Below are 26,055 nucleotides of genomic sequence, written 5' to 3'. Positions count from 1 at the left end.
TTGCTGTTTTGAAGTTTTAGTTTTCTATATTGACCTTAATTACTAAATTTAAAATAGTTAAAGTTTAAAATTACTAAATAACAAAACAAAGTTTAAGATATGTTTGTGTTGAAGTATATGCAACATTATTTTATTTTTTTATAATTTAATTTCTTGTTTAGTTTAATTTTTGTTTAAATTCTAGCAAGTAGCTTTGAATATTTTATCTAATAAAGTTTTGTACAGGTTAAGTTACTAGAAATATTATTTTCTAAATTCTAAAACAACTAAACGAGGAATAAAGGAAAGTCATTTCTTTTGACAATTCCTTTTAATTCGTTTTTAAAATTATCAAAAGAAGTTCAAAACAGGAAAGTAAAAAAATGAGTCGACCGAACCGACAAAATGAGGTAATGATAAAACATTAAACACTATAAACGCTATATTTATAAAAAACATATTAAAATTTTTTACAACCAATGTTTTTGCGTAATGTTGTTAATATTAAATAAGTTAAACAAATTATTTTCGTTTATTAACTTTAAACATTTATCACTATAACTTTTTTTTCAAGTTAAATTTTTTCTAGTTTCCGTTTAAATAACTTATACTTCGAAATATCAAAAAAACTTTTAAAATTTAAACTGATTCCATAGTTTAGCACTTATTTCATGTTTGAAATAATTAACAAAACTAAAACTGTTGTTTTGTTTTACAAAACTATATCTTAAGACTCACAAAACTGTTTATTAATATTTATTCTTTTATTTCTAACGCAAGTCATATTATTTTTCTACAGCTTCCAGGGTACAGAAGACCCCCGAAACCTGAGGGTTTTTCCCGAAACCAATACCCGCCAAAACCACCTCAATACAACACATCTGTTAGTTGATTTATCGACTTAAAGTAGTTCATTTACTTCAGCAATTTAAGTTTTGTCGTTATTATATATTCATTTTCTAACCTAGTTTTTAACCTGTTTATATATATATATATATATAACTAGGTTTTTTAAATACTTTATTTTTATTATAAAAACAAAAAACATAAACATTATTCCAACTTTTTTCCCTCCATAATTCAATAATAAAATAATAATAAAAAACGACGGACATTACAAAATATTGTGTAAAGCGTTTAAAATATTTTCGATGAAACAAAAATTCTTTAGATTCATGAGCTTGTTTATATAACATATATCACGTTACAATTTAGAAACATATTTCTTAATCAAAAGTTCTGGTTTTTCTAATAGTTCAATAAATATAAGTAAAGAAACTTGTATTAAATAAAAGATTCAAACTTTTGTTATTTTTTTATACTATTTTTTAATTTTTACAGAGAAACCAGTCTTACGAACCGGATCATTTTCACTTTACAAGCCAAGATACAGACAGGTGATCTATTTTTATAACTTACTATTTGTTTTTACTAGCTTAAAAAGTCATAAGGAATAACATACTTATCAAGTTCAGAACCATAACAGAAGGCGACGTGTTATGACGTCAGAATTAGTATATACAATGTTAAAAAATGTTTATAACTATCTAAATATTACTTATTTCCGATTACCTACATAAGTAAATTTACTTAATTGCTTATTTTAAGATATTCCTCCGTAGACTAAGTCCACAAATTTTTATATTTAAACAACAAAATCAAGTGCACATTCAGACTCAACCTTATAAAATGTAAGCAAAAAGTATTTAACTCCTACCAACAGATCATCTTACCCACGTGGTCAGAGAGGATACCCGTCGCAAAACTTCGCTTCGACTCTTCCTTCATCCAACATGATGTCCTCGATGGAGAGCGACCAAAACTACAGGAGGCCTCCGCCCTATCAGGTAAGTAGTTACTATTCACTAACTTAAAAAAACACTTAAAATCTGTTATTTGCAGACTTACTTCAAAAAACAGTTCTATCAAAGATAATTAATGTTAATTTTTTTATATATGTATATTGGATTTAATGTTATTTATTAATAAAAATATTGTAAAAAATACAATATTGTTTTTGCTGTCTTTGAAAAAATGAACAAATTGTTTCACTAGTACTTTCTTTAACTTTTTACACTTTCAATTGATAAACGGCTAAATCAATGTTATTGATTCTATGTTTTTTTACTAACCTCCCTATCAGGTAAGTTGTTAATGTAATTTATTAACACATCAAAAAAAAGTTTTATTATGATACATCAAGTATAACTGCATTTAATAACTTGTTTTGAAAAGTTTTCAAAACTTAAACTCGATCAGGATATTATTCTTTTCTCAGTAATTAATATGTGTTGTTTTATTTTAATTGCTAAATACGTTTTAATACCCTTTTTTGTAATGTAAAATATATCTTATTGATGGGCAAGTATATTATATGTTTGAACATTTTAATCTCAAGTTCTTTATATCAAATGAAATTAGTTTTGTTTTGCTTAAGACTTATTTGCTGTAGTTATTTATTTTATACAGTTACTGACATTAACAAATAATATAATATTTTTTAAATGCAGATGTCACACAAATATCCGCAGCAAGTAACTGATGATCCATCCAGAGGCACTACAGGATCAGAACACTCCAGCATGTATAGCACGAGCAGTTATGGTGAGTAAAAAAAAGATATATTGAATTATTTTAATAATAAGTTATAATAAATGATCAGAACACTCAAGCATGTATAGCACAAGTAGTTATGGTGAGTAAAAAAAAGATATATTGAATTCACAAAATTTTAGTAAGTTAAATAACAAAAGCGTTCCACTATGTACAGCACGAGTAGTTATGGTGAGTAAAAAAAAAAGATATATTGAATTATTTAGACAACATGTTATAGTAAATGGTTAGAACATTCAAGCATGTATAGCACAAGTAGTTATGGTGAGTAAAAAAAAAAGATATATTGATTTATTTAGATAATAAGTTGTAATAAATGATCAGAACATTACAGCATGTATAGCACAAGCAGTTATGGTAAGTTTAATAAAATCAAATGAATTCACAAAAACTTTAGTAAGTTAAACAATCAAAACGTTCCACTATGTATAGCACAAGTAGTTATGGTAAGTTTTAACAAATATTTTTATAATAGTTAGTATTTACATAAATTGTAGAAATATGCAATATAACCTAGCACAACTAGTTATAGTAAGTTTAGTTATGGTTGGTCTGAATGGGATACTTTTGAAAAGGCTCATTATCACTTAGCACTCTATAACAGTGTTTGCTTTGCAATAAATTTGTTGCTAACCTTTCCAACTTTCTTTGATACGATCATAGGTAAACTATTAATCTTTTTCAGTTTATTATTGATCCTTAATAGTTTTTACCCTTAATTGAGTTTCAGTTACTGGTTAAAGTTTAGAAGTTTTTCACTATTGCAAACTATGCTTAGATTATTAAACTAATAAAATTTATTGGTTTTTTACCTAAAAATACAACAACTTATTTACGTGAAATTACTTTATCATAAATGAAAAACTGACAAAAGTACAAGCTTTAGTTTAAACAAGTTCGAATATTATCATTAAATAAATATTTATCTTGCAGCATAATCTATCCTGTAATCTGATGATCAGTGACGTTAAACATTGATGTAAAAAATAAATATAATTTTAATAGCGTGGGACTATCAATCTTTTTGTTTATTTGAATTTAAATGTTTGAAGTCATACGTAGACTAAAAAAAGAAAGTACTGGTCATTTAAAGCTTTCAAGCGTAAAAAAAAAAGTTAAACTATTAAAAAATCGTTTAGAAAAACGCAACTTATTTTTAAACAAGTTATAAAATAAAACATTGATCATGTTAATTTTCTTTAGACTCACAAGAGGATTACCAGTCAAGATTTCCAAAAAGACCGCCGAAACCGGTAAAAAAGTTTGCAATTGATTTTTTTAAATGTTTTATTTGTTGTAAACCTAAACTTTTAATTTACAACACCTGCAGGACATAAAATTTAAAACAGTGTTGTTTAATCTGTGTTGTTTAACTTAATCTAAATCTAACTTTATGAGCATGAAGTATACATATATATATACATTACTATTGTCTAATTTATGTTGTTTGTTTATTTATTGTCTTTTTAAACAGAAATACCTTCAAGGACAAACGTCTAATTCCACAATGCCGACTAGAACGAGTGGAACTACGTTTTTCACTGATACGACTGACGTAAGTTTTACTTAGTTTTTTATAGAATTAATTCTTTTTTACCTTTTTCTAAAGTATCAAGAGCATTTTTAGAAGTTCACGGATTTAACAGGCTAGTTTTAGTAGCAAGTACATGCTAACCTCAATTAAAATACATAGGTTCATTGCTGAACACAATGGTACAATACACAAAAATAATAAATATGATTTTAACACTCTTATACAAATGATTTCTTATTTGTACAAAGTATGTACAGAATAACTTCAGGATACATTGATACTATAGACACAGTTGATTTTAATGATATATTTTAATTAACTTAACATTTATACAGAGTATGAACAGACTAACATCAGGGTACACTGATACAACTGACACAACATAGACTAATAGTATATTTTAATTTAATTTATATTTCTACAGAGTATGAACAGACTAACATCAGGGTACACTGATACAACTGACACAACATAGACTAATAGTATATTTTAATTTAATTTATATTTCTACAGAGTATGAACAGACTAACATCAGGGTACACAGATACAACAGACACTACCGATGCCACACTAACAGCCGATGAAACACCAGACTTGGCAGATCTCGCTAACTACTTCAACAAGTAATTGTTTTATTTTATTATTTAAATTTACATGTAGTTTTAAATAGTTGAATCTTTGAATATTTTAAGTTGTTCCTTGTGCTTACAAAAATAAAAACACAGTAAAACAATTTTATGTTCTTTTGATCATTTTTACTAAAAATAAAATCCTTTTTTATCACAGTACATACATGTTAATCTAAACTAATCGTCTTTTGTTAAACTACCACTGAAAACAAACTTATTTTTCAAATGCTGATAAACTTAAAAATTAACAGAAAACTTGATGATATTAAACGAAGAACAGACACTGTTGTTGGTGATATTATCAAAGGAAAGAGGGTTAGTTTTTTTTTGTTACAAATTTTTAACTAATCAGTACATTATTTGTTCGATATTCGACTAATGCTTTACAAAAGTGTTCGGCATTGTTACGTCAGCAAATTAAAAGTATTTCAAAATAAGTAATAAGGCTTTTACCTTAGCATTTTTAATCGAAAACTTTAATTAAGAAATAAACATAAATGTTTGTATTATTTTCACTCTTGGAAAACGCACACAACATTATAAAAAGGCAATAGTTTAAACATGAGTAATTCATCAACAGTTTTCTAATTTGTTTTTCTCTTATATGCAGTCTCAAGTAAACCAAAATTTAAAATTTAAAAGTTGTACAGTGATAACTAACAACTTTTAAAACTAAATGTTATAACAAGTATTTATTGTTTTCAGTCGCAAGTAGGCCAACAGCAACCTTCAAATGGACCAGGTTTGCGTCCGAGTAACAGAGCTGGAGTTTTGTCAGCAATTACATCAAACCAGTCATCTGTGCCCAGTTCAAGATTGAAATCTGTAAGTAGCAGTTTAAGTTCATACTATCGATAAATATAAACTGTTTCATCTATCATACAACATATAATGAGTCAAGTGTTTCTAGTAGTGATTGAAATATTTTTTTTATTGTTATATAGTACAAGTATTACGCAAGACTAGTTACTTTGTGTTGTTATTGGTTAGTATCAGCAACTGCATCAATCTGTGGCTAGTTCTAGACTGAAATCTGTTAGTTTTATTTGAAAGCATTACGTGAGATTGCTTGTACTACTTAATAGTTTTAATAATATAACTAATAACATCTGTGCCAAGCAGTAAGCTAAAATGTGTAAGTTTTATTTGAAATTTTCAAACCGACTAAAGTAACTACATATCACTATAACTTAACACATTATATTGTTCAAGCATTATATGCATGCTTTTAATCAAGTGATTCATAACTTTAAATAATCAGTCATATATGTCAAGTTCAAGGCTAAAGTATGTTAAAAGTAGTTTTAATTATAACTTAAGTCTTTTCGACTTCCAGTAGTTTATATCTGTCATACCATCATCTATAGAATGCAATTAGTAGTATACTGATATTTGCTCGATTAAATAACGCTTACTTTTAAGATGCAACGAAAACGAGTTAAAATATATAATACTTAAGTCTGATTAATCACTAAATGTATGCTTTGCAAAATGTACCGGACAACAAAACAATTGTTAATTTTATAAAACTTATCCTTTTAAACCTAAAAGATTGTTTCAAGCCTTTGAAAGCCTACATTGACCTTATAGTTTCATTAAAGTTATAACCACAAATTAGCTCAAAAATATGCACCAATCTTAAATCTACGTCATAATGAAATCAAAACATTTATTTTTTCGGATAAGCTTAGTTTCAAACTTTATAATGAAGCTTAAACACGAGATTATTTTTATGAAAACCACGAAATTCTTCTATTTTAGTAATAAAGCTTATGTAAGTTTATAAAATTTCCAAGTAAAACTACATTTCCAACTTAGATGAAAATTTTTCTGAGATGTAAACACTTCGATAAACTTATGTTGAAGCTATGAAGAAAATCTTTTTGATATGAATAGACATTAGTTATGTGTTAATAAAAGTATATGCTGTCAATTAACTTTGTTTTTTTTTAAGCTGTAAGTATTTCAATTTTCTTTAACAGTATTTCCACGTACTGACTCTTTTAATATATTTTTTTTGTATTATCGTTTACAAATTAGCTTCATTATACATCAAAGTCAAAGTCAAGTCCTTATCATTATAAACAAATAACACCCTATGATTGGCTAATACTAATCACATAATTTTTATAATTCAAGTTTACTGCCTGAAGCAATTCACACGAAGTTATTTCAAGAAGCGCTACTAGGAACTGTTAAATTAATCTTTATACTGTTGTATTACGAGTTAAAATAAACCATAGGCTTATCATATATAATATATAAGTGAAATTTGTACAATTTGTGTTTTACTAAGAAAAGTTTACAAGTTTGGACTAGTTAAAACTTAACTAGAAGTTTAAGAATAAATTTAAAAAAAACAGAAATAACATTATTTTCAATTATAATTTCTCACTTTTTGATTGTATTACGTTTTGTACCGTTTGTTTATCTACTTTAAATTTAAAAAGTTTAAACTACACGTAGTGAAATGAAGTGTTTACTTGTAATTGAAAAAATTTGTCTTGCTACCAAATGCTGTTTCAATCGTATTAAGTTTAAGTATCTACTTTATTAGTAATTTGGTATACATCTATTCCAAATGTACAATTGTTTATTTACAAAAATATCTTGGCTCAAAGTAAGAGTCGATTGTTATAAACAAACAGCGAACAGTACGAAATGAAATTATTAGTTGTAATATTGAAGCGTTTATGATTTCAATTTTGTCGTTAAGGCTTTTAAGAATTATTCAAACTAATAAAACTATATTTGTACATGGTTTTGATTAAGTTTGATTTGTTTAAACAACAGCACTTAAAATACTATTTAATATAAATCCTATTTTTCAGTATAATAAAACAAGTTTCAGCAGCTTTCATAATAAATTTATTACTAATCATAATTCATTGAAAGTAATATTAGTAGCATTGAAGCGTACCCAGAATAAAACAAATTTTGCCTTTAGGGTTTTAGCACTTTTCAATTAAATAAAACAATTTTTTAGCTTTAGAAAAGCAGCTTGATAAAAATCCTATTTTTAAAGTTAAAAAAAAAAGTTTCACAAACTATTATAGTTATGTACTAATTAATAAACTGAGTATAGTGTAAAAAAGATTTTATTAAAAAAGCTAAATGCTTGATTGTATTATAGACATTAATGGAAAATAAAAAACATTCATCACGTTTTAAAGTAATATATACGCACAGACAACAAATATAAAAACCATTAAATTGCCCATTGGATATACTTTACCACAAAAACCGATACTTTTTTTAACCACAGTATGATTGATGATTTAATCGTACTTTAAACATTTGATCTAATCACACCTAAAAACTGAAATTTAAAAATGTGTATTTAAATTCACAAGTAGTGTATTTAAAGTTCTATTTAACTTATGAAACTTTGAAAGCGTTTTACTAATACTTCTGACCTGAACTTATATAGCGCTAAAAATATTGTATTTAAAGTTAGTTTTGGAATGAAAAACTTCTAAGTTTGCATTTTACAGCCATTTATCTATAACTTGCAAAGCTAAAAAAAACTTATTCTACTTCTGTTAATATAAAAACAACTTATCTACTTAGAATTTTAGTTTAATAAAATTCACAATTTTGTTAATATCTTATATTTTCCCAAAGATTAGTTTTAAAACAATTATAATCAGCAAAGAATTTTAAATAATTAACACTCTAAACGCGTTTTCAAAATTTAAAGTAACGAGGGAATCATAAATCCCGACTAGAGTTCTCGTTAGTATAGCAATTTTGTTTATTTATTCAAATGCAGTGACAAGAACACTGATAACTTGAAATAATTAATATATTGTAAAATTTTTATATACCAACAGAGCACCTCCCTAGCAACGGAGAGCGGTCTTGTTGCTGTTAGAGATGAAATTGAAAATTTGAAAGAACAAATAAAAAGGGGTCTTACTCATTTCAGGTAATTGTTTCTTATTTATTAATAGTTTTTATTTTCATTTACACATGTGATTCTATATCTTTATTATAACTGACACTTATCAATATTTTTTTAATTTCAGAGAGGGCCAGGACAATGCAGATATGGAAGAAATGGCAACTTTTTTCAGTAAAAGATTAGAAGATTGTCAAAGACAGGTAAGAATACTAACTTTTATTAAGATAAATCTGTATAGAAATTGTTATAGACGGCTAAACCAATGATATTTATTTGCAATTATAACTTAACTATAAACCTATACAAATTATTCTACGAGCTTTACTAAACATCTGTCATTTATTCATAGGTAACAGACGCTGTAAGCAAAGTACAGAGCCATGTCGGTGAAATAAAAAAGAATTATGATCCGAGAAGCCAGACTAGTAGAGGAAGGGTTAGTTTATCAATAAAATTTTCATACCGAAAGAATTAAGGATCAAGTTACAATAAGTGGTCTTACTTTAACACTTAAGTATATATTTAAAAAGGATGAGTACAAAAAATAATTTTTAAACATCTCTTCGCGTATATATGACAATGTACTTTCACTTTATACTTTTATTTTGGTTTATTTTGATAACAGTTGTGCACTAAATAATGTTGTAAGTATAACTTTTTAAAGACTCAAAGCTAAAGTAAATATAGAGAGTTTTAAAGTTTCATACGTGCAAATAGCCAAGTATCAATTTGCAATACTACCACTTTAAATAATTCTACCTTTAAAAATGTTCTCAATGCAATAGTTAAGTATTCTAACTTGATATTTTCTTCCAGTTACAAACCCGCAGTGGTGACGTGCCCCCGTACGGGTTCCATGACGGCGGAGTCAGGGGACTCACGAGACCAAGTGTGAGGCCAGGAACAAGAGCTAAGAACGGACAATTACTCGCTACTGGTAAAGTTTTCGTTTTTATCTTTACTTATATAAGCAACTAGTATAGTCAACTTGTGATACACCATAAGCTTGTTTGTTTAGGCATTAAAATTATTTGGTAGAAGTTCTGTTAAACAAACTACTGTGTGGAACTAGTTAAATATCAAGTTATTTGAACTGAAAGTATTTTTGCAGATTCAACAATGACTGACCAATCGTATCCTTCCATTCCATCTCGTGACCAATCAACAATAACAAATCAGTCGAGACAACCGCCAAATATTCGAAGGTAGTTTTATTTTTAACAATTTAATTACTTCAGGTGGAAATACGTAGAATTGATTGAGATCGACAAACATTTTACTTTGTTTTTTTTTAAACCGAAACAAATAAATAAGTTTTTATACTTGTATTTTTGCATAGTTGCTTATATTTATACTACTTAGGAGAAGAGAAGCGGAACCAATCGAGATCGACACTCACCCGTCAACGGTAAACAGTGACGTCACGGTTATACAAAAACCCCCTTCGGTGAGAGAAAAACCCCCGCAGATGAAGAGGGACTACTTGCCCAGGGAGCAGGTTGGAACAGCTTTGATAATTACTTTGCTGCTTTATTGTAAATGTATCAGGTAGGTGTAAGACATAATGATGGCTGGATAGAATATTTTTGTACTTAAATAGCTGAACTAATATCAATGTTTTGTTTATTAAGAAATTATTTATTGAGGGTTGTTATAATAACTATTTATTATATTTCAGGTGGAAGTTGGTGAAGACGATTATTTGATGTTGGGATCTGACGCCGAGGACCATTGGGATGACTTTGAAGAGGTTTGTTTGAATTTATTTATATTTTCATAATAGAATATCTCAGCGAAATACATTTACAATATTTAACTTTATCAAGAAGACACATACAATGAGACTTTTATCCCAAGTATCGCTAAAATAACGATACTATTTAGTTAAAATGTATATCAATATTATCAAACATTAAAATTAAACTTTCATCATACTATTTAATATCACCTCTTTCCAGTTCATAGACGACGACACGCCAGCCCCCGAAACCTCGATCCCCGTCCCCCAGATCCGTTGGAAGGGCAACAACTACTTCTACCAGTTCGTGTACATAATGTACATAATATCCTTCCTTGCTTACGTTTATGTCAGGATCAACTACACATTGGATGCTCCCGGGCTGAACAGGATTTATTGTATCGTTGTGGCCGTGCTTGAGATTATTACTGCTCCTTCGCTTATTATGCAGGTGAGACTTAGTTATAAAATAGAAGGGAAAATAAATAAAATCATAAGAAATTAGTTATTTTCTGCGTCATCAAATCTTTTTTAACTTTTTAAATAAATTTTAAAACTAAAATGTTTATCATAAAATTTTAGAACTGTATGTTCACCAACATCTAAAATATTTTTTGTAACGTTGTCTTTAAAACTTAACTAAATAAATTATTAATGTTATTTATCTAAATTCAGGGAATGTGTTTATGGAGATGGGTATCGAGAGAGCCTCCAGCAGATGACGCTTACCTGAGGATCAGATTCCACACAGCCAGGATCATGGTTCCTACATACAAGGTAAGTTAGCCTAAATTAAGTCGTAAAAATTGTTACTAAAGTCTGTTGTTTGCCTGAAAGTTGCATTTCACTAAAAGTAAAAACATTTTTAAGCAGTTTTTAAATAGCGCTTATGCGATAGAGGTAATGTTATGAATGAAGTAGTAACATCAAAGTTCTATAACACAATTCTCTTGCAAAGTTTTTAATAACTGATGCACAATTAATAAAATTCCCACAAATGTAGGAACCTCTTGAGGTGGTAGCAGGAACTATTCACGAGATCGTTCACATGGATCTCCCGCCAAACTTTCACATCCACGTGTACGTACTTGATGACGGTAAGAGAGAAGTCCTTGAAAACTGGGTGCTTTCCAAGAGAACCAAGCGGTCAGTCCAAACAAGCATTTTCTAAGTTTTAGTTTTATTTTGTTTAAAACTTGTTTTGTTTGCTTCAAGGCTTTATAGCTCTAAAGTGTATACTTGTTACTTAGGCTGGTACTTTAAAACCGTTTAATGTTCTTAAACAAACGATGGCATATCAGTTACGTAAAAACAATAAATTTTAATATCAATCGTATGAAATTAAAATTTTGCTGTTTTGTTATTTTATTTGCATCCATAACTGAAACAATACTACCAACAGACGAGTATTTTTGCACTACGTAGCCAGACCGAAGCTACCGGGAGTGCCTCACCACGCCAAAGCCGGAAACATCAATCACACCCTTCATTACGTGTTTGATGACGCGTATGCTGAGAAAGAGTGTGTCATCATCTTCGATGCTGATTTCATGCCTAGGTGAGTATTGTTTTATTAATAATTAAATTATTTGTATGTATATGTTAAGGAGGAATGCGTCATCATCTTTGATGCTGATTTTTTTGGGTTTATATATATATATTATTTTTAATCTAAACAGTATAATTACATGCAAATATAAATTTTTAACTACTTCATTTTTGTTAATTTTAACTCTGACCTTGCACCTGATAAATACATTTTTATATTATGTCCTGGCTGTCAAAGAAAAACATAACTTTTATTAACAATGAAGCTTGGCTATCTTAGACTTTTTAATTAACCAATAGAAACAAAAGAAAAGATATAGCTAAACAAAACTTACCTATTTTCAAACAAAACTTTACACGTCTAGAATTAATTATCAAATAATAAGATTCCTCGTAGGCGAAACTACCTGTTGCAAGTATTGCCTGTGTTCAGCGAAAAGAGGACGAGACCCCTTGGGTTGGTGCAGACCCCACAGTTCTTCTACAACGTAAACCCCGATGAAGATGTTTGGGACCATTTGAATGTGTCCTTCTTCCATCGTATCGAGCCTTCGTTGGACAGGTAAGAGGCTTAAAATAGTTTAGTATACTGGCAAAGCTGCTTTAAACAAGATCTGCATCATCAGACGCTTATATGAACATTATACTGCAATTGTAAAAAACGATTATTGAAATTACTTGAACGTGACTTCTTTCATCATATCGAACCCTTACTTAATAATTTGGTTAAAAATTTTTTTTTTAATTATCAAATTTGAATTTAGATGTTTTATAAAATAGCTTAAGTGTATGAAAAAATTAAATTAAAAAATAATGTTTTATGATGTGTCAATAGATGGTCAGCTGTCAACTGTTGCGGAACCAACTTCACAGTAAGAGCTGATGCATTGAAAGATGTCGGTTATTTCCCTGTAGGATGCCTCACTGAAGACACTTTACTGTCGCTCAGGTAAGAATTGGAATTTCTTTCGCATTGTTTTCAAGTAAATTAAATATTAGGTATGTAAAACAGTTTTACTTTCACAACTGTCATTGATTCTTTTGTAGGTTATTAAAAAAAATCAAGAACTTCTTTTCAGTTTGCATTCTTACAGTAATTTATCATACTTTGCCTTATAGAATGTTTTATTTACAATGTCACAATATTTTTGTCAGGTTGTACACAATGAAACATATGTTTTAAACAAAGTTTTACTATGTAAGGTTGCGCACTGTAAGATGTTAAATGTATATTTTTATACATATAATTACAATGCTTTATTTATAATATTACAATATTTTAAATCAGGTTGTCACAGTTGTATATTACATTTAAGCTTTTGTTTTTATCAATCAGGTTGTGCACAATGGGATGGGGTGTGGCTTACCATCACGAAGTCCTTGCTGTCGGCCAATCTCCTCACGAACTTACTGAGATCTTCAAGCAGAGATCAAGGTGAGTATTTAAAATATATATAGAAATACGTATTTGTAAAGTATACAATCTTCTCATGAACTCACTGAGATCTTCAAGCAGAGATCTAGGTGAGTTACTTGCTTGTTTTTAACAAACGCTTTTTACTGCAAAAGTTTAAAATATCCAAAAAGTAGTTATCAGGTATTTTTATATGGTCTTACCAGCATTTATGCTTTTAGATGTCCTTACTATAAGTTTGTTTTTGGATCTATTTAAAAAATAATAATATGTATTAAAACTAAACTTAAAGACGTAGAAAGCTTGATATTTTAATTCTAAAACTTCATTGTAGAATTAATAGTTTACCTTTCGAGGTGATGTAAAGACAACCTTCTAGAATTCTTTTTCTAGTTTTTTAAGGAAGTATATATAAAAAAATAATAAACATATACGTATGTATAAATCAACTTCAATACCTTACTAAAAAACATTAGCAAATAACTGTTTCATCTCAGATGGTGCAAAGGAAACCTCCAGATTTTCTTGGACGAGTTCCCCCTCATGCAGAGCGGGTTGTCCTTGTCCCAGCGCGTCTTCTACTCTTCTTGCGGTTTCAACTACTTCTGCGCCTCCCTCTCAATTCCCTTCTTCCAGCTCGTACCCGCCTGGGCTATTTTCTTCGGTTTGTATTTTTCATGTAGCTAAATAAGATTCTGTGCTGAATTGTTTTAGCTGTTATTTTTCATAGTTGACTGACAAGATTTTTATTTACTGTTTCACTTATTTTTTTCAAATATAACTGTTTGGCGATGATGGTTGTTTAGTTTAATATGAACAAAAATATATTTTATAGTTAAACGGGCCTGAGTACTACTTTAAAATTTAATTTCAAACTTACTCATGGTTTTGCCTACTGTGGAAGCAATCCTTAAAGTGCTCGAGGTTTTGATATGTTGTACTTCACAATTTACATTTCAGCCAGATAATACAGCATTATAATATTTTTGATATAACAAGAACATATGTTTATTATTTCTAAATCGTAACTCCTCACAGGTTTATGGCCGGTATCGAAGATCGGTTTGGAGTTTGCTTTCGCCTTCTTCATCTACTACCTGCTAGGTAATTTGTTTTAATATAAATACAAACAGTTTAAGTTAATACAGTCTATTTATATACTACCTGCTAGGTAACTTGTTTTAATATAAATACTTTTCATTTGCATATTTAATAAAATCAATATACTATATGCTAGGTAACTTACTATTATAAATAATTTCATTTAAAATAATTAATACCATAAACTACTTACTAGGTAACTTATTTTCATTTTTTTATTCATTTTTTTGGTTTTAGTTAATAAACCTAATGTAATTAATTTATTTATTAGGTATATTAATGTAATCAATATACCTTTCAGGTAACTTGCTTCTTCTCTTCCCTCCACCCGGGTTCGGTATAAAAGACATGTGGAACGGAGAACTGGCATCTACTAATTTGTGGTTCACTTATTTCAACGGTGTTAGAAGAATCGTCGGTACTAAATTGATGAAGGGAAAAGGTTGATGTTTATAATTTTGTTACAAAGTAGGCTTAAAAATATAAATTATGTAAGTAATTTTTCTGAAGTTTTATTGGTTTTAAGGGGTAAACTTATTTTTAAAATCAATTGAATATACATACATAGTAGTCAAGATGTTGATCAAGCTATATAATACTTTTATATAATTTCAATCTACATTTACTAGATTAAATAGTAATTTAATTCAATTACCAACATATTTATTATACTATCTTAGGTGAATTGACTTTCAAAACGACAAAGAAAAAAACAGACGATGACGATGAAGGATCCAATGTTGGATTCCAGAAAGAAGATCTGAAAGCTTGCTATGTTCACTTCATTATGTTCTTCATTATGTTGATCACTATCGTATACGCTATCATATTGGGTGAGTTTTTACATATATATGTTATTTATGTTTTATATGTTCACTTTATTATGTTGATCACAACTGTCTATGCTATCATATTGGGTTAGTGTTATATCTAGTTAAATAAGCAGTTCTTACAAATTTATTGAGATCTAAGTTCTTGTTAAGTTCAGCCATTAAACTCTTTAATGTGTTGACTATCATTGTCTATGCTGTCCTATTATAAACATAAGTATACATTTTTACATCTGCGACAAGACTTTCAGAACGCTCATTATAATACTAACAACCATCGTAAATGCTATTATACTTTGTGAGTTATTATAAGTTTACTTTTATTACTTTCGTTGCACACATTCTTAAAATTTAAGAAGCTGAATCTTATAATATTGAGCGATAGTTTGCTGTTGTACTCAATACACATAATTCAAAATTTCTTCTCCAACCAGATTAACAACCACAAACATAGTTTTATTTATTTACGATAATTTTAAACTTCGTAAGTAGTTAAAAGTTTTACGTGCTTTTTTACCCTACAGCTATCGCTAGTGCTAGTGGTACGATTAGTTACTACTAATAAAAATAACGCTTACTAATAACTGCCGTGTTTTGGTGCTTTGTTCTGTTTATTGAACTTTTTGTTGCGGTTTGTATAAAGTATGTAAAGTTTAAGCTGAAGTTAGTAGTAGTGGTACGGTTAGCTACTACTAATAAAACTAATACTTACTTAATAAAAATAACTGCCGTGTTTTGAAGCTAAGTTCTGTTTATTGAACTTTTTGGCGATTTGTGTATGTAAAGTTTATACTGAAAGCTATGTATTTAAAGAGTTTATATTAATATAACTAACAGTGATATTTATTTTATACATTTTTATTATCAAATCAGCAAAGAAAATGTTATCAATTTTTGACACTACAAAAGCCAAACTACTGAAACAAAACTTAAACTATTTTATTTATAAACTCTTTAAATAGTATTTTAAGCTCACAGTTATCTTTTGCACTGATGTGATACTTAATTATTGCTACCACATTTACTTAACAAAACTCATGAAATTTCCTTAACTTATTCTGTAAATTTCTCTCTAGCTCCTTTTGATGCTCTATCACGTACTATAACGTCTTAAATACTTAAGGTTTTTATAAAATTCATTAACATTAAACGTATACTAACTAATTTATACAATTCATAGTTACAAAAATTTTGTTTAACAATTCATTATACTAGTTAAACTATTTACTTACACTTTTATACAGCTATCATCGGTACAGATGTTAAATTTTATTACTACCACTACATGTATATCAAAAAATATATATTATAAAAACTAAACTATTTAATTATTTTCTACAGCTATCATCGGTACTGATGTGAAGTTCTACTACTACTACATGTACATGATCGGTATGTCTTGGGCTCTTATCAACATGACACCATACCTGATTGTGGTTATTTATTGCTGGTATCGTGTCAGGATTCCTGGTCTTATGGTTAGTTGTGAAAGTATTTGATCTTAAAGAGTGGAAAAAAAGTGTATTGCTATGTAAATCATATTTTGGTTGTATTTGTTTAAAGCTGTTTATGTATTTTTTGAAAGTTATATTTAAACATATTTATTGATAAAGTTCTAGGTTTGTTATCAAAAAATCTACAACATAGCTTGTTTTAAAAGAGTTAAAATAAACCAAAACGTCATAAAATATTCAAAATGTATTGTCTTATTGCAGTTTTGTAACTTATCAGTTTGTAAAGCTAAAAATACTATTTTTTTAGTTTACCTGCTTTTAAAGAAAGCTGAGTTGTTTTAAAAGTTTTGCACAATTGTTTATAAAACTTTAGTTATATACTATTCCGGATTAATTTTACTGCAGGTGTTATAATACACCAACAGTGTTGCTTCGACATTAATCTCTAAACTACATCTATTTTCGTTTTAAACTATTGTGTTTCAGAATTAAAAAATACTTGTCAAGTTCGTTAATAAGCTTTAAAAATTATATTTCAGCTAATGACCTGTTACTCGTTCAACAAGTGTTTTTAGAAAAACCAAGAAATAATGATCATCGCAATTTTGCATGCATAAAAATATATATGAAAATTATCTATAACAGTGTGTTAAAAATATCTTACCAGTAGATTACATATTTGATAAAACTGTTGAACTGATACAACAATTTTTGTACAAAAAAGCGTGAAATTACTACGTTTACAGTTTTAACAATTTTCTCAGAAAAGGTGTTTCGATATTGGTTTATCTTGTACAAATTACGATTTAAAAAGTTGCTTTAACAAATTGTTCCAATTATAGCGTAAAAGTATTAATATAAAAGGTCAGTTGCTTTAGAAACTTTACAAGTTTTAAATAGTTAACAACAAGCCAAAAATAAAGTTAGTCATCCTTGTTAGAAAAAATTTAAATAGTTTTTAACTTTTTTATGACATCATCATGAATTATTAATCAAGTACAAAAAGTCTTAGCAACTTATGTTGTGAGAATAATATTAAACTAATTATTTTACATCTTAAATAACCATGTCAAGCTTTAGTAAATCTACTTATTACAGTTACGAAAAATTAAACAAACTCATAAATAAATTTTTTCAGATTCATACTTACATACATATACCGTAAAATAACGACTAAATATATAATGAGACACTTTTGTAGCAAATACAGTAACTCGAAAAACATAATAGTAAATAGATATTTCTTAACTCTTCTAAAGGCTTTGGACTTTTTTTAAATGTTTTGTCACACTACAATTCGCTTGCTTAAAGCAGTAGAAATTCTTTTTAAATTTTGTATAAAAATAGTTTAACTAATAATCCTTTAGATTCTAAACATACGTTAAAACTTATGTTTGTATTATTTTTACAGGTTGCCTGCTTTAGAAATGTGCAATTATTGTTGAGAATTGTCTGTGCGGTTCTTATTTTAGTGCAAGCTTTCACGACTAGAAATTTGACCGAAAATTTCGTTTGTCCTCACGACTATACTGGCATATTAGGTAAGAATTATTTTATACAACGTGTTAATAAGAACAATATCTTATTTTCTCATTATTTGAAGTGTTTTGAAATTTAGTTGTTTATAAAAAGTTAAATTTCACTTTATTTATAGGCTGCTTTCTATGTTTTACATAAAAACTTCAAAGCTTTGTTATTTTATATAAACTTACCTTAAGAAGTTAATTTTTGTTAAAAAAAAAATTATCAATTTTAAGAGTGACTACTATTCAAGCTCTTTTTTTATGTTTGCTGATTTTGTGAAACCGCCTTCTGTAAGTATAAGAGCGCTTTAAGGGTAAACATCAAAGATTTAATCAACTTAACTTTGTTTCCAGGCAACAGTCCCCTGTCCCTGACAAAACTGCCCGACAGCAGGTCCAACTTGGAAGTCACGAGGAACAGTTTCTGGGTGTTGGGTCTGAAAGACGATTTCTACACCATACAACAGGTTAGACTTACTTTTAACCAAAAAGGTGTACTAACACTTTTATTTGATCTTGGAACCATTAACTTTTAATTTACCAAGTCAACGTGCAGAAATTTAATAACGGTTCAATGTTGAAAACATGTTTTAATTTGTTAATTTTATGCATGTTTATCAATGTATTTATGTAAAGTACTTAGAAGCCTGTATCTCCTCAAAACTGAAAAACTAAAATAGCCTTTTTTAGTTTGTCTAATGCTACATACTTAAAAAAGTAAGTAAGGGTTACTAAAAATCAATACTTGCATAATTTTTAAATTATGATTATTTTTTAGGTAAAACAGACTGCATGTCAAGAGGATGAAATTCCGATCATCACAGTTTTTATGCATCCTTCAACAGGTTTGATATTTATTAAAAAAATATTAAGTATAAAGATTCAGTATTAAAATAAATGAGTAACATAACAATGTAAACTTAACTTTTTTATTTTAAATTCCTCTAAAAGTTTTGAAATCGTTCTAAAACAATATTAAGTATCATTTTAAATGTTGTATAACTGTTATTAATTTATCATTTAAACTTTTGCAGGCTTACAAATGGACGGTAATGCTGGTCACTACATGCCGGACGAGAGATTAGGTTTGTATAAATTATTATTTATTTTTATAACCATCGTGGTGCAAAACCGTTTTAAACAACTAGATAGCTCTAAACTGGTGAATAATTGTTATTAGTGTTCTCCCCACTGTGACTGTGAACTTTTTATGGAGACTGTGTTTTTTTATTTAACAATACGATTTTGGTAGTTTTTTAAATCAATTGTTAATATTTATGTAAAGATAATTTATACTTATTAAACTTTGAGGTAAAACTGTTTCAGTATACGGCTATTATATCGAGTTAAGATTATTTCAAAAGAACTCAAACGCACCGCTTAACTAATCAATTGTACTTAAAGTTGTAAATCAGCCGTTTAATTTGATAGGTAAGAATTTCGTGGGAAGAAGTGTTCAACTTGGATATTTCTTTGTTTATACTACCTTAAGTTCCCACGTCAATTTTTAATATTTTATAACTTTTAAATACAGTAATAATATCTACATAAAATCCCCACAATGTTACAGTATTAACATAACTCACACTTAATTCAACTTGTTGTTCGACAGAATCTTGGGAAGAATACGACGAAAGGCTTCAGGAGCTCGCCGAGTATTTATCGGACGTTCCGAGTCTGATTGTGCTGGAACCAGCCTTACTGATGCACACTTTCAATTCAGCTACGAACTATCACAACGCTGAGTATCAGGTTTGTTGGTACTTTCTGATGGTTTAAAAAAAAAAGTTTAATTATTACTTATTTAAACTTGGTAAAAAATTTAATTTAGCTACTAATTACGACATTGTAGAGCATCAAGTTATTTTTATGCAATCTATTTGACATTTTTACATTGTTTTTATAGTTCATACAATTTTTTGTAACTTTTTTACTGTTCATATTAATTCATGCTTTATAATACTAGTTTCATTGACAGTATTTAGTCATCGACTTCGACGTTTCATGAAAGAACTTATATTTCTAATGCAGATGGTATTCGTTTAGAGAGTTAAAGTTAAAAGCAGGGCTTCCAAAAAAGGGCGATTTTAGTAAGTCGGGTGGAAATAACTAGTTAAGGGGCGAAAGGGGGGTAATTTTAAAAATTTGAGTAGTCATAAAATTTTCAAGTCATAAAGTCATAATTTGAAACTCAAACTAGATATTCTGGAGTTGCTGATAAAGAGAAAAAAAAAGTCTTAGGTGATTTTATGGTAGTTTCTGAGTAATTTTGTTGAAGGGGCCATAGCTTTATAAGTTTCTTTTAAGGGGGCCATTTAAAAAAAGAAAAAAAATCCCTGGTCTAAAGCGTTGTTTAAATATTTGTTCCCGACAACATCCTTTATAACACAGATAGCGTTTGTAAAGCTACTAAACGGCTACTTTTTACAAACAAACATTCTAACAAACTAATTCTTACAACTGTCCTTATTTTTTTATAACACAGATAGCGTTCGTGGAACGGATCAAGATGGCGACGATGCTGTTCCCGAAATCTTGGATCTACGTGGACGCGGGCAACGCTTTGTACCTGCAGTGGAACGTCAACATCAAGCACGTGACAGACCTGCTCAAAAGAATGCCCGACACCATGCGAGGGTAATGTATATACTATTATATATATATATATATATATATATATATTATAACATTCATATAATAAAAAACCTTCAAAATCTAAATTTCTATTTACTTTCATAATAAACTGTAGTTTACTGAGGAGTACTGTAGGAGTTGAACACTACCTACAATGAAATAAATAAAAATGACTCAAATAACTTTGTTACATAATTTAAGGTTCTCAATTAACGTTGGGTCGTTTGTGAACACAACCTACAATGAAATAAATAAAAATAATTCAAATAACTTTATTACATAATTTAAGGTTCTCAATTAAACGTTGGGTCATTTGTAAACACCATCTACAATGAAATAAATAAAAAAAATTCAATTAACTTTGTTACATAATTTAAGGTTCTCAATTAATGTGGGGTCATTTGTGAACACCACCTACAATGAGATGCTGGCAAACAGCATGTTTTGTGAAACTGGATTCCATTACATCATTGACACGTCACGAAACGGCGGAGAACTGTCTGATATGTAAGTTTTTGAAAATTTCAAACTAGCTGAAAGTCAAATATAAAAACAGTTCTAACAACTCACATGTCATTAAAAGAGGTCAACAAAAAATAATCTTTTTTTGACTTTTCACATTTACACGATCAAGTTGTTTTTTGTTCTATTCAGGTCTTTATAAGTAATCAACACGACAATTTTTTTTGCAATTTTCACATTTACACGATCAAGTTATTTTGTTATCTCTGTTCGTTTTTTTTCAGGTCTTTAGAAGTAATCAACACGACAATTTTTTTTTCAATTTTTACATTTACACGGTCAAGTTATTTTGTTATCTCTGTTCGTAATATTCAGGTCTTTAGAAGAGATCAACACGACAATCTTTTTTTTTTGATTTTTCAAATTTACTTGATCAAGTTATTTTTTATCTCTGTTCGTTATTTTTAGTTTATTTTCAGGTCCTTAGAAGAGATCAACACGTGCACGTACGACCCACCTTACGTCATGAACGGAACCACACCGCAGTGGGGACTGGGGTCCAAGGTGAAGCACATCAAGCACAAGGGAGGGGCTTCAATCGCGTCCCCGGAACAAGCGACCCCACAACCAGGTTCGCATAGTTACTACGTTGCTAAGTAAATGAAAACAAATCATTATCTTTATCTTACCCAACTTTGATTTTTTTTGTAACTATTTAAAAAGTTCTTTTAGTGGTTGCTTATTATATAACTTAAATATAAATTACATATCTCAATTAGTGTCATGTTAAAAAATTACCCCATTATCAAAAATGCGAGCTATCTTTAGATTTTTTTTTATCAAATTTTTAACCAAAACAAGTCGAAATCCCTTATCATAAGCAACAACTTCCATTTTTAATCATTCAAGTTAACCAGATTACGATAAAACAACTAAAATTTAATTTAAATGTTTCAATATTGCAGATTACGACTACCAGAAGCGCAAGAAACGTTGGAGCTTCCCCGAAGACAGTATGGGAGGCGGAGGTAACGCGGGAGGAGGCGCGGTGATGGAACCGGGTGGTGGCGCTGTTGCGTGTTAGTTCTAATAAACAAATAATAATATATATATATACATACTTAACGCCGGGGGGGGGGGGGGGCGCGGTGATGGAACCGGGTGGTGGCGCTGTTGCGTGTTAGTTCTAATAAACAAATAATAATATATATATATACATACTTAACGCCGGGGGGGGGGGGCGCGGTGATGGAACTGGGTGGTGGCGCTGTTGAGTGTTAGTTTTAAATATTATAATTGTGTTTGATGTAGATAGTATAGAGTAATGTTTGTTGAAGTGAGTTGTAGTAGTTTGGGAGGAGGAGGTATATGTTTCATGTGTAAACATTACACAAAACATATATTCATATACACTTAATAAGGGATGAAACCACATGTTGGCGCCGATGAGTGTTACTTTAAATTATAAGTAGTTATAAAGTATTAATAACTAAGTAAGTACTAGGTAAGTGTTACATAAGAGGTACGTGCAGTGGAAAGTATAATAGTATATAGTTATGAAACAGTCGAAAGTTACTTTAATGATTGATAATATTACATCGCATTACATAGTGAAGCTTTACATGAGCATATGTGTAGTATATATATATATGTGCCTATATGAAGTAGTTTAGGATAAGGAGTACTGTGATGAAACCAGATTGTGTTGCTGTAGATTTTTAGTTTTATGTTAACAAAAATAGCATGTGTCTAGGGTATATGTGTGTAAGTTTTTTTTTTGATTTGGATATAATATTGGAGGGACTGAGAGTGTTGATATACCATCCATATATACGTAATAAGTAGGGGCGCTGTAATGGGGGCAGGTGGTTGCGCTGTGATGCTTTAGCAACAAACATAAAATAAATTTAACATAAAAACGTGTTATATAAAATATGTATTCTTTAAACAGTATCTTAGTAGAAACTTGTGAGAGCTATTAAACTATAATTTAATACTTAAATTTTATAAAGAATGAGTATCATATAATTAAATACAACCTTTTTTGTTATTAAGCATTTACAGAAGCTTGTAAGAAGTTGTTGTATCTGAAACTAACAAATTTAAAACAATATATATTAGTAATAGAATTATTTATTTCAACTTAGATGATTATGATGGTAATAGAGAAAAATCTTACAATTAAAAAAAAAACTAAATATTATTTTAGTTATCTTCTGTTAAAACTTTTATACAGACGATTATGGTGACAATGTTGTACCCTCCTGCGATGATTATGCAGAAGAATTTTATATTTAATAATTATAAATAAAACACAACAACTTGTTCTTTTATTTATTTATTGTTAATATTGATATACAGATGACTATGGTGACAACGCAGTGCCTTCATACGATGACTATGCAGAAGAGTCTTATATTTATGAAAACGATTTGAACTTCGAGTGTGTGACTGAAGATGGGGAACAAGGGTTAGTTATAGATGAATGTTTCAAATTATTAAAGCTTTGATTTACTATGCTTGGTACAATTTTAAAACACTTACACTTCTTAAATGTAGAACAGCTTTCTTTTTTGACAAATATGTTGTTAACTGTTAAGTAAAGTTTGAACACTTATTCTTTTACAAAAAAAATAAACGTGTTTTACCATATTTAATCGTAGATGTTTGTAATACATGTTTGGTTAAAAATGGTCAATTTAAAAAGATATTCTCTTAAAAGATAAAAAAATCCGCATACATTATAAAAATTATGGGTTTTTAACTTTCTCCAGATTGGACGCATACGCCTGGGTAAAAACTCCAGGTGAAGCCGACGGAAGGTTATTCCCCTCTGGTGAGTAATTTATTTATTTTCGTATCTTAACTGAAATTAGCTGCTTTTACTTTATCTAACTGTACTTATTCCAAGTGATTTACTATTTGCTCTACAAAAGGATTACCACCCTTGTTTCATATTTTACTAACTTTTTGTTAACTTTTGTTCATTTTTATTAATTTTAGGCGAGTTCCACCCGTGCCTCCAAGGTCACCAGCAGGGCTGCACGGAAATGTGTCCACAGTTCGTGCCCAAGGTGGAAGGAAAGTTTCAGAGGCTGAAGTCCTGCGAGTGCCAGGACCCCAAGAGATCGTCCCCTTAAAATATTAATTATTTTATCCTTAATGTTTAATATTGATATTTTTTTGGCATAACGAATGTACCTGATGGTAATGCAGAAAATAAAAAATATGTGTTATTTTGGCTAATGCTTAAAGTAGACTACTTTTGATGTTTTTTAATATTCTATAGTTGTTGTGTAAAAACTTTATTTGAAAATTGTATGAGTGGCAAACGGATAGTTTAAATAATTCTTGTTGTAGTTCTAAAAAGATATATTTAAAATAAAAAATCAACACATAGATGGGTATAGCTAATTTTTCAAAATTCTGATAAACAGTAAATTAGAAAGGTAGTTTTATTTTTTATAGCTAACTAAAATGTTGTGCATGGTCATGGCTAAACTTTCAATTAGATTAAGGCAGATGAATAAAAAATCTTTAAATTAAAGAACTCAAAGTATAACCTAGTGCCGCATTAAAAAAATGGTTATATCTGTTAAAAAATGTTTTGATGTTTAGTGTAATATTATTAAATGTTATTCTTTTTTACCATAAACTGTAAGGATCTTATTTTAAAACCTGTCTTATTTCTATTCTGCTTAAATATATTTACCTAAACTATTTATTAAACTGTTAAAATATTTTTGTTGCATAATCTATGTTCTAAAATATTTTCTATTGGTTAAATAATATTAAAATATATTTTTGAATGTGCTTTTTGATATTTTATTGATGCAAAATATTTTATAAATAAGCTTTAGGTTTATGTTATTCTAATTTTAAGAACTTTTTTTATGTTTTATTTGAACTTCTTTTCTTTATATTTTAGTTTTTTGCTTGCGTAAAAAATAACTTATAAAAAAGCGAAAAAAATTGCAAGAGTTTCTTTTATTTTCTTACTATTTTTGAGTTTTATACTACTTATTGAAAGCAGATTTCTCAGCATTTCCTGGTTACTGACATGTTTTATCATGTATTATGTATATATATTAGATTCTTTTAAGCCTAACTTTAGTTAAATTTGCTTTATATTTGTTTAAATGTTTTAAAGCTGATACTTCTTTAATTTTATTTTACACCTCTTTTGGAGTTGCAATAGTACTATTATTATATTGTTTTTCTATATTTTGAGTACACAGAATTAGCATAAAGTTTAATAAAAAAATACTAACTATGTATACTAAATTTAACCAAAAACTTAAGTAAAATTGTTACAATGTTGTTGTGTGAAGTACTTTATGAATTTTTGTGCCTTTAGTTATATTAAATTGTACGTTTTTTACCAGAATGATATACAATTTTACCAAATAAAAACACAAATACAAAACTTGTAATTTTTTGTCGTTCAATAACGATTTAGTATGTAAAAGTAGTGCACTTAATTATATGTATCGATAAAATAAAATTTCTTTAAATACAAGATTTCTATTGACGATAATAAAACTTTTTAAGATATATTTATTTTACTTCATAATACACCAGCTAAAATATTACAGTTGCCATACATAGTGGCCTAAGGCATATAGCCAAGTAGTATTTGTTATGGTCGTTATAAAAGTGTGAATTGTTTGATGAAGGTTAGTTTATCTAGAA

The 26,055-nt window shown here is 28.6% G+C and overlaps 1 protein-coding gene across 1 annotated transcript; it reads left to right on the top strand.

Moving 5' to 3' along the window:
* The first annotated feature begins 230 nt into the window (after positions 1–230).
* On the top strand, positions 231–25,771 carry LOC145831495 (uncharacterized). The gene is made up of 41 exons (XM_082938770.1): positions 231–389; positions 779–862; positions 1,321–1,376; positions 1,703–1,826; positions 2,490–2,583; positions 3,796–3,845; positions 4,067–4,147; positions 4,640–4,749; positions 5,007–5,070; positions 5,461–5,580; positions 8,589–8,683; positions 8,784–8,859; positions 9,009–9,095; positions 9,476–9,596; positions 9,771–9,864; positions 10,022–10,157; positions 10,338–10,409; positions 10,618–10,848; positions 11,073–11,174; positions 11,401–11,543; positions 11,800–11,955; positions 12,343–12,507; positions 12,781–12,894; positions 13,282–13,380; positions 13,857–14,023; positions 14,398–14,463; positions 14,762–14,902; positions 15,141–15,293; positions 16,632–16,768; positions 18,156–18,285; positions 18,622–18,734; positions 19,046–19,112; positions 19,302–19,352; positions 19,880–20,019; positions 20,753–20,904; positions 21,280–21,408; positions 21,843–21,994; positions 22,329–22,442; positions 23,725–23,833; positions 24,138–24,199; positions 24,367–25,771. Exons 1-41 carry the CDS (start codon positions 363–365, stop codon positions 24,501–24,503), a joined length of 4,521 nt encoding a protein of 1,506 aa, XP_082794896.1. The 5' UTR covers positions 231–362; the 3' UTR covers positions 24,504–25,771.
* The last annotated feature ends 284 nt before the right edge of the window (positions 25,772–26,055 follow it).

Source organism: Thalia democratica, chromosome 3 (genome assembly GCF_965202585.1).
Source record: "Thalia democratica chromosome 3, ktThaDemo2.hap1.1, whole genome shotgun sequence".
Classification (NCBI taxonomy): Eukaryota; Metazoa; Chordata; class Thaliacea; order Salpida; family Salpidae; genus Thalia; species Thalia democratica.
Note: the sequence above shows the minus strand (reverse complement) of the source record. Positions and strands in the feature narration are given on the sequence as shown.

Coding starts and splice junctions, on each gene's coding strand:
- LOC145831495 (XM_082938770.1), top strand. CDS start 363: ATGAGTCGACCGAACCGACAAAATGAG. Junction 14,464..14,761: donor CTTCATCTACTACCTGCTAG/GTAATTTGTTTT, acceptor TATACCTTTCAG/GTAACTTGCTTCTTCTCTTC. Junction 24,200..24,366: donor CGGAAGGTTATTCCCCTCTG/GTGAGTAATTTA, acceptor TATTAATTTTAG/GCGAGTTCCACCCGTGCCTC.